The sequence below is a fragment of the Thunnus maccoyii genome, chromosome 13 (genome assembly GCF_910596095.1).
Source record: "Thunnus maccoyii chromosome 13, fThuMac1.1, whole genome shotgun sequence".
NCBI classification, from domain to species: Eukaryota; Metazoa; Chordata; class Actinopteri; order Scombriformes; family Scombridae; genus Thunnus; species Thunnus maccoyii.
The window spans coordinates 1,773,172-1,783,312 of NC_056545.1; the positions used below are offsets into that span (position 1 = coordinate 1,773,172).

General features: G+C 38.2%; 1 protein-coding gene across 1 annotated transcript; it reads right to left on the reverse strand.

Moving 5' to 3' along the window:
* Window positions 1–1,316: 1,316 nt before the first annotated feature.
* Window positions 1,317–8,458, reverse strand: LOC121909804. Its single transcript, XM_042430528.1, has 7 exons — window positions 8,397–8,458; window positions 7,099–7,404; window positions 6,450–6,524; window positions 5,826–5,854; window positions 4,954–5,376; window positions 3,890–4,120; window positions 1,317–2,502 (listed from the first exon to the last, which is right to left on the reverse strand). The coding sequence occupies exons 2-7, from the start codon at window positions 7,400–7,402 to the stop codon at window positions 2,464–2,466; spliced, it is 1,101 nt and encodes a 366-aa protein (XP_042286462.1). The 5' UTR covers window positions 7,403–7,404; window positions 8,397–8,458; the 3' UTR covers window positions 1,317–2,463.
* Window positions 8,459–10,141: the final 1,683 nt, after the last annotated feature.

Sequence of the window (10,141 nt, forward strand, 5' to 3'; positions counted from 1 at the left end):
TCATTCCGTATCTTGATTTCAAAATTTTCAAGTGAGCCCTGTTTTCTAATGGAGAAACACATAGAAACTGTTTTTTTTCAAATTCAAGACAAGATGATTACGTTGCAGCCATTGATGGACATCATCCAAACATGCAGTCAAGATCTCTGCTGCCTTGCTAGGTGACTTGGCTGGTACATATATGACCGCATCATCTGCATAAAGCTGGCAGTTGGAATTCTTCTGGATTTAGACGGAATAACCCTGTATTACCCCACTGCACACACCCACAACCCCCATACCGTCACTCAACAACAGATGCATAACTCACTTTAATTGTTGCTATCCTGTGCGAAAATGTTTACATCTTGCATTTTGCATATAATGGTACGCACCGTAACATGTTGAAGGAGAAACCAGAGTAGCAGAACACAGGAGCTGGATTAAAAATTAAAGTTAACATTTGTATATTTAACAGCTGTGTCAATCTAGTTAATATTTTATAAAAGGGTTAAGACCCCATCTCGGTGCATGAATTTAAGGTTTCTTTTTTCTAGCTTACCACTGTTGGGCCTCATACCATGTGTATGAGACAAAGCAGGCCTGCGTGCAGTCACAAAGCCTACAAAGAAAGGCACCAAGTCAAACAAAAAGAGTCCAAAACGGACTTCAACTCCCATCATGCTCCGCTCAACTTATACCTGCTCAGCTCACACACAACTCACAAACTCACACCTCTGCCAGGTGCAGATAAATACACTGCCACACACTTCTAGTGGTCATAAGTGATGATTGTGAGGGATCACTTATGTATGAGTCTATACATTGTTTTTAAGGATCCTGCATAGTAATCCTTTAATCAATATTGTCAATACTGAGTTTTTCAGGCTCTTTGATCGTTGCTTTAGTGATCAGTTTAATCTTTAGTTTCAGACTTGGTGACAGCAGCCATTTCAGGTGAATTTATGAATTTACCTCAATGTTTACCATGTTCACATTATTAGAATAGCATGCTAACATGCTAACACTTGCTAATTAGCACTAAACATAAAGATTCAAGATATATTGAGACAGTAGAACATATTTTCTTCCAGTGTGAATCTGTGCAGGAATTCTGGCTTTCATTTCATAGCTGGCTTCAATCTAAGGTTATATTGATGCAACCTTTAAATGTGATGTCCATTAAAACTGGAGTTCTTATGAAGGAGAAAAAATGGGATTTTCTGGTAAACAACTTAATTTTATTGGGTAAAACTTTATTCATAGATGTAAATATTTAAAGGTAAAATCAACAGATGGAAGAATGAACTCCAGTTATTTACAAGATCTCTTCAATGCATGACGGACAGAAACACCCTGAAACATTTTTTTTATTATTAGACTTGTTTATGCTGCTTGAACAGGACCTTCACTCTTAGTTAACTTTTTGAAATGTCACACTTAAATGTGTTTTTTATTTTTGTCATTTTTTTAGTCTTAAGTACTGTTTCAAGACAAATGTACACTTTGTATTATTCAAATATCCCATAAAGGTTTGTAATTGAATTTTGTGCAGTAAAAAAAAAAAAAGATTCAAGATTCAAAAGCTTTATTGTCCCCAGAGGTCAACTGTAGAGGTACAACACAAGAAACACAGCAGTAAACAAAGACAACAACAAACCTAGAATGTATAAATAAACATGTATAAAAGTCAAACAATTAAAATGAAATTCACATAAAGGTATTGAGATGACCTGTTCCCTACTGAATTTACCAGACTGATAGCAGAGGGTAAAAAAGTACTTGTATCTGTTGGTTGCAGCTAGCGGCAGTCTGAAAAGGAGCCAACAGGAAAGATATGGGACTCTGGATGCAAGGATGGGAGCAGTCTGACAGGATGGACTGTGGTTTCTTTAAGAACAGTTTTTTATGGAGGTCAGGCAAATTTTCTCAATTGAGTTACAGGGATTTCACAGCTGTAAAAGTAAAGTACAGCTGAGTAAAGTACTAAAGTACAGCTGAGGCTGATGGGAACGTCATTAGTTGTGAAGCAGGTATTTGGTCAGAAACCAAATTGTTGGACAAATTAAGAATTTCAACTTTTAGATGAAAATTCAGGGGATCAGAAGTCAGAAGAAAAATTGTTTCCCAGAAGTTTTCAATGGTAAATGAGTGCCAGTGTGTTTTCACCCCCCTGGCAAAACACCCAGTCAATAAAACAAGGAAAGCCACCATCATTACACACAGGACCCCTTCACCAACACCACTTCTTCCAGCTACTGCTATCAGGCTGTCGCTATAAGGTTACACATGCAAAGAGGAACACCTTTAAATTCCCTTCATCCCCTCCATTTCTGCCATAAATAAATCACTTCATACAGAAATATTCACAATAAACAAAACAATAAAGTTTTTTTGAATCTTGAATCTGGCTGTGTGGAGTCTCCGCCTGGTCGTTGAAGCCTGCTTCCATCTGAGTCTCCATCTTAGTGGCAGTTTTGATTCCTATAATCTCAATTTGACATTCTGGATGGCACTTTGAATCTGCAAACACAGATAAACATTCACAGTCAAGAGACAGGACATGTTGAGAAATACACTGAGAATCACTCAGTAGTATACAGCTAAGCAGGGAGGAGGGCGTCATGTTTAATTCGTTTCTTACAGCATACTAATAGCACAAACCACAGCATTTATAGCCTAAAATAGATTGTACCTCCCATCCCTAGAAGAGCTTTTCAATTAGGGCTGGGCAATATATCAAAATTATATCAATATCGTAATATGAGTCTGCTTTTGTAACCTTGCTCATCAATTTATGTTTCCCAAATTTTAGGGGGGACTCTAACCGAAGGCTGATATATCTTACTTCTGAATTTGACATATTAAGTTCTCAGAAGGGTGACAGAGCCCTGGGAAAAAAGCAACATTTTTTTTAAAGTTGAGTGTTAAACATGAGTCTTCAAATTTCAAAATCAGACAATAATAATGCACATAACTTATTCGCTACCGTCGACAGGCTAACAAACCCTCCTGTGTCAGTAGCCCCTGATCTTCCATCCATCAAGGCCGATGGATGGATCAACCATAAGAACTTAAAGGACAACCTGCCGCCTTGATATTCTGCCTACAAGATTTTTCAAAATTGTTTCCAAATGCATGGTCTCAGATCTTCTACAGATTGTCAACACGTCTCTTCTGACCTGAATTTCAACAGCCACATCTAGACAATTACAAAGTCAGCCCACTATCACCTCAACAATTAAAGAACTTGTGTCTCAGCAGGATTTGGAAAAACTGGTCCATGCATTTATCTTCAGTAGACTTGACTACTGTAACCCTGTCTTCACAGGTCTCCTTAAAAAAATGATCAGAACACCGCCGCTCGAGTCCTCACTAAGACCAAGAAAGTGGATCACATCACTCCAGTTCTCAGATCTTTACGCTGGCTTCCTGTCTGTCAAAGAATTGATTTTAAAATAATGCTGTTGGTTTATAAAGCACTGAATGGTTTAGGGCCGAAATACATTTCTGATCTGCTGCTACGTTATGAACCATCCAGACCTCTCAGGTGGTCTGGGACAGATCTACTTTCTGTCCCCAGAGTCAAAACTAAAAATGAGGAAGCAGCGTCCAGTTTTATGCTCCACATGTCTGGAACAAACTCCCTGTTAGTTACTCCCCGTATTGTACACAAACCTGCTCTACAACGTGTTTCTGGTAGATCACTTACATGTAAACAGAGTTCTATCAAAGACTACTAGTGATGTTTTGTCACTGATTATGACATCCAGAAGCTCCTCATTCAACCAACAAACTGAGCAACAAACAACTCTTTAACAACTTGTTTGTGTCTTGAGAGAAAAACTAAAATATCCCAAACTGATAGTAGCATCAGTAGAACAGTGTGCAGCATGTTGGCAGCAGCTACCTTGAAAATTCTGGTGAAATCGGTTGAGTTCAGCGAGACGGTTTCATAGTAGTGACTGGTCTTCACGTTGGTCACTCTGACAAAGTCCCCATCTGATGTTCCTCTGAGTTGTTTGGTGTCTTTGCCCCACAAGGTGATCCTGATGGAATCTTTCCCATCATTAAGATGGAAATCTTGCTTGTCTTTCTTCCTCCGTTGGTTCTTCATGTTGACGACTTCGACGGGACCAATCTAAAAAAACAACAATAATGGAAACAATCCAACAAGTTCCTTCATTTTCAACAAATTCGACAAAAGATTGTGCAATCTTTAGTTACACTGGGTTTGTCAGTCTAATTACATGTATTGGATGATTTTCACATTCCATGTAACATAACCCGAGGTGTGATTCCACCTCTACTTCCTGTAGAACTGATTATATTGATGTTGTCAGAGGTCAGTGGGTTGTCTTTGCTACCAAAATGCTAAACAGGATACAAAAAGGAAACAAGACAGGATTTAGTTTGTTCATGGAGGTGAGGCAGCAAACAATTTTGAACAGGCCTGATGTAGGGAAGCTAAAGGCGGCCATTCTGGATTGTAGCACTATGGTTTAAGTGCTACAAACCAGAATGGTGGAGATAAACGGTATGTTATGTTGGTATGTTGGTATATGACATGCATGTTCCACTGTCATAAACCACTTCTCACCAGCATATACCGATTCTTACCAACATATGCCACTGATTATTATATCGATACTGTGTGTGATTCATAAACAGATTATCACTTCCAATTCAGGTAAGTTTTCTCAAGCACACTGTTTTAGTGTCATATGCTGATTCTTAGTGTTTTGCCACTTTTACTAATGGTATGTTGCTGCTGTTTGACCTGCATATGGTACATGAAAGGGTATGTTGATATATCACCCCTCACCAGTTTATGGTGATTCTTTACTGCTGATTATGGTATGTCTCTGCTGTGTGCCACATGATAACAGTATTCCACTGTTATCCCACTGGCAGATAGTCCAACTCTTGGCACTTTTCACCATTAGTATTGCTGGATGTCTTATGGAAACTCACCTTTGTTACAGTTCCTTCAACACTCACTACTGTCTTGTCAGCGTACTCTTTGGCCTTTGTTATGCTGCAAACTGGCCTCTGGGGATAAATGAGCATCTCAGCTTCCACCTCCAGCTTCTCAGGGACGTCAATGGGACTCGTTCTTTCCACTTTGCTCCATTTGGTAACTTTCATGACATTTTCTTCCATGATTACATCTCTGAACGAATAGCAGCTCCCCTCCTGGATATCTTGATGGCGATCTTCTCCGTACACCATCACTTTAATGCAGGATTCCTCATCACTGACTCCCAGATAAAAGAAAAACTTTTTCTCCTTTTGTTGGGTTTCATATGTGCGCAGAGCAGATTTCTGTACAACTTTCCCAGTTATGGCTGCGTTACCCAGTTCACCGCTGGCCAGTACATCTTTGATGGTTTTTCTCTGGACACAAAAGGAGACAAAGAAATCTCCCTCAGACAACATAAACGCAAACATGAATAAATCAGTACAAAGTCTCAAAGAAATGCACTCAACAATGGTGGAATCTTTCTCTCCTAGAAAATAAACATATGCTTACGTCAATATTGTAGCGAAACACAAGAAAAGAATAAAGGCTTTGATGCAACACTGGCAAAAGCTGATCCAGGTTCAACTTTTTGGATGTACATCTTTTTGCTGGAGTCCTCTGCATTATCTGATCTCACTGAATATCACTGAAATGAATGAAGGGGCTGCGTTTTGCAACTTAGAGCTGCTTTCTGTCTGAACACAGCCTAGAAACTCAGCGATACAATTGCTGTGAGCATAACTCACTAGTTTACTACATTTACAACAAAGGCAACAGGGCATCAATATATCAAAGTGACTGTATTTTTTTATTTTATTCTTACCTTGTCAGGTTGGCTGCTCTTCAATTGATCTTTAAAAGAAGAAACAAACATTCAGTCAGTCAGTTTCACACTGATGCCTTCCTCTGTGCAGCAGAGGCTGTTTAGGTTTTGTTTGACATCATTCTGTCTGTTTATCCCCATTTGTGGAATAGAGCAGAAAAGACTTGGCAGAAAAAGAATATAATATTCATAAGTATGTTTTAATTAGTATATAATCACCTGAAAATAAGAATTGTTGTGTTTTTGTTAGCTTAGAATGAGCCCTTTATATCTACAGAAAGTCCTCTTCCATGGAGCCCACCATGTTGCACCACCATGTTTCTACAGTAGCCCAGAATGGACAAAACACTGGCTCTACAGAGGGCTTTTCACGTTCTCCGACACATTTGGATAGTGGAGGTTCTCTGGTAGATTGAAATAAAAAATTAAATTTGCTGGGAGCTACTAGTATAGTGTGCGGAACTGAAGCAACCCATCAACTTGATCGATTTGCAAGGCTGCAAACACAATTGTTAAGATTTGGAGGGTGTACATGTCAGCTCCTCTGCTATCTACCGTTACCCAAAACACTCTTCTCCATGTAGGTTTGCAGAGATGTTAACGTGTATCTTTTGAGAAGCCTACCTTTGGTTTCAGCCAACGTTGTCATCGTCACCCTCTGGTTTTTGGTTGTTTCCTCCCTGTTTTCCTTCATGGAATCTATCGGAACAATCAAACAAACGTATTCTCTCATTTAGCATTTTTGACTATTCCAGTGGTACCTTTTGTCTGTAGAGAGATGTGGTGTTGATGTAGGACTATTGAAAAAATGAATCTTTTTGTCTATAAAATGTCAGAACATGGTAAAAAAATTGCAATTTCCCAGTATCAAAGTTGACGTCTACAGATGTCTTGTTATATCTGAACTGTCCAAAACCCAAATATATTCAATTTGCTGTCATGTATGACAGAGAAAAGCATTAAATCATCACATTTTTCAGCAAAAATGAAATTTTGATATAATAAGTAATTGTAGGTCATATTGTGCCTTCTGGTTTTCCACCATACTTTCTTTAGATGGTTTTATAGTGATACAGGTATTAAATGTCATTTTATATGATATTAAAAAGGTCTTAAAGTCTTAAACGTAACTTGGTGAACCTGCAGAAACCCTGGTCTGTGCTGCTGCCTCCTGTTTCACAGACAATGCACTGACCATAAAAGCCTCTGTGCACGCTCATAGCAGGCGTCTGCGGAGGCCTCACATAAACAACTAATAAGTGTGTGAACTCACCTCTGTTCTCTTCTTCATGTTTGTTGCTCAGTTTGTCCACAAAGGGGCGCAACAGGTCCTGGACTGCAGAGTCCTTCCTCGGTATCAGATCCATTGCTTCATTGATTGCAGAGACGGACTCATCTACTCCTAAGTGCTGGATGATTATTTGGGGCATCTTCTCTCTGGACGTGCCAGTCTTCACACTTTTAGGGATTTTGTCAAAACAGGAACAAAACAGCATCTTCTTGTATTCTGACTTATCCAGCTCCTCAAGGATGGAGGTCAGGGCTGTTTTCCATTTTTTCTCTAAAATGTTTGGCATCTCTGACAAATAGACAAAAGACAGAAAAATGAGAAAAATAAGACAAACAGAATGATTACTAATGTGTATACAGTGTAAATTCTAACTATTAGAGACAAAATTCAACACCTCCTGCCCTCAACAGGCACTGATTTATCCCCAGACACAGGAACCTTAGAAACAGCTGTAAAACCTGATATATATTTAGACTGTTTTTCTCCAATTGACCTTCCTGAATTAACTTGAACAATGATTTGTTCATCTAAACCATCAATCTGTCTCTTAGACCAGGGGTTCGCAACTGGTCTCACCATGGGACCCACATTTTCCCATGGTCATTAAGTTGCGACCCACTTTTAAAGAATTCAAGCCAAGCAAATTTATTTTTCAAAAATATCCTTCAAAAATACACGTCATCTTTTTTCTTAACATAAATACATATCTTTGCATGTACAAAGTGCATTTCAGAGCACATTATTAAGAAACTGAGGACGAAATGTGACAAAAATACAAATTTTAAATACTCTGGGTATATTTGGTATATATTTTATATTATATCTATGTTTAGATAACAGTAGTTTATTGTATGACATACACTATATTTCCGATTGTCTTCTATCCAAACATAAGTTTTTTTTGCATGTCCCTGAGAATGTAATAATCCAACAGTCCAGCTGCCAACACTTGATTTCACAGGAGAATATTATCAGGTATAATTAAATATAGTAAAACATACTGATAAACACACAGCTGACAGTCATCTGTGGGACAAACAGCCCTCTCCAAATAATACTACACAAACAATGAACAATGTGTACCTTAAGTTACTGTACAGGACACATTAATCCAGTAAAACATAACAGCCAGAACATGCGGCTAATCTGTCGGGCTCTTCACCTTGCTTTGTTCCAACCTGGTTGGTTTAGTATTTTAATGTGATTAAGGATCTCACCTCACAGTAGATTCATTTTTCAAAAGGAATAAGTAATGTGTTGTTAGAAATGTTAATACTCACTTTGTCCTTTTCTTCCACCACAGCCGGACTGTGTCGACAGTTAGAGTTGCTCTCAGTGGCGGGAAGAAATTTGAATCGGTCTTTTATGCGGCTGCGTGGCAGATACCAACTTAAATAATGTTTTACAAACTGCTTGCCACCCTGTTTATCTACATTAAATGATCAAATAATAACATGAAGACAGATATTTCACCATCAATCTTTTACTTTTCTAACTTTGACTAAAAATCCTCATAATATCCAGTGTCAAATGCACAGCTCCCCCTTTCCGGTGAACAGTGGTTTGGCTGAGCTGAGCAGGTACTTCCACTTTCATTTCAACCAAAACCGCAGTTTATTGTCTTGTGCTGTCAGAAAAGTTTTTTATTTATTTATTTTTATATATATCTGTTTTAGTCCATTTAATTATTGTATGTAATTTAACCTTTCTCTTACCTACCTCATTGTTTTATGTATTTTGATTCTATCTATCTTTTTAACACAAAATCTTAATCAGAAAAAAATGCTATAGCTTTTAGATAATTGTAGTGGAGTAAAAACTAATAGTTGCCTTTATGATGTAGTCAAGTGTTGAAAGTTCCACCATATGTGACCAAGACAAGCTCTATTCAAGCCTACTTTAAACTACTTTATTTAATTAAAGTTGGGGACAAATTAACATAACTTAATGTGTTGCACCAGTTTCTGAGGAATTTGCACACCTTGTGTAACGTGTACTAAACTAGAACTGAACCTTCAAGAATGACTATACAAATACAAACAAACATCACAAAACTTCATCATCAGGCAACCACCTGAAATTCTGAGTCAATACAGGAGCTGCATTCATGCATCTTGCATCTTGTGTTCCTTTAAGGTAAGAAAAGACGCCTCCCTTGGTATAGGCTGATAGTAGTTTCTGTAATTGATTAGATTAAACATTTATTGACTCTTGTTAAGTTAAAAATTTGTGCTGTATATTAAATGATAGTGTAGTAATGGTTCAGGTTCAGTTACTAATGCTAATATACAGTTGTACATGTGTTAGAGGTAGGATTTCAGTACAATATTAGGTTGAGGGTTTATAATTAGGAGTCTAATTGGCTAAACTGTTAGGGCTAGGGCTCTGAGGCTGCCCTATAAAACCGGACGAGTGCCCTCGACTGCAAGAGTGGGCCTCCTCCAGTTTGTAGGTCATCTTGGAGTATTTTCAAACCTCCAACACCTATTGCACCTACACATTTCGTTGTGACCAAGGCTGTCAGGACATACTTAACTATATAGGCCCATTGGTAGTGGTTCAACGACAGCTGGTGATTATGGAAGCCAGGCTGAATTTTGGTTCCCTAAGCAAGGCCAGGGTGGTCGTGCGTCTGTAGATTTTGGGAACTATGTTCGATACCTAGGTCAGAGGTAGAGGACAGCTGTCTGTCGGTGCCTTATCCACACCAGCAGGGGGTATAACCACTTCAGAAGTAAAAGTATAAAGTTGCATAAAATGGAAACACTCGTGTAAAGTATAAATATTGTACCAAAGTACAATACTTGCTTGTTTAAAATCTACACATAATTAAGTTTCTCAGTGAATGCACATTGTTTTTAAGAGACTTCCCTAATTGTTGGGATGTTGGTTTTTAATATAAACACACATTGGCTGTGATTAAAATGCAGCACAGTATTTCTTATGAATCGTTACCTGCATTGTGTCAGTGAACTTCATTAACTTTGACTGAATGACAGATTATGTGGCTACTAACACTTTAGAG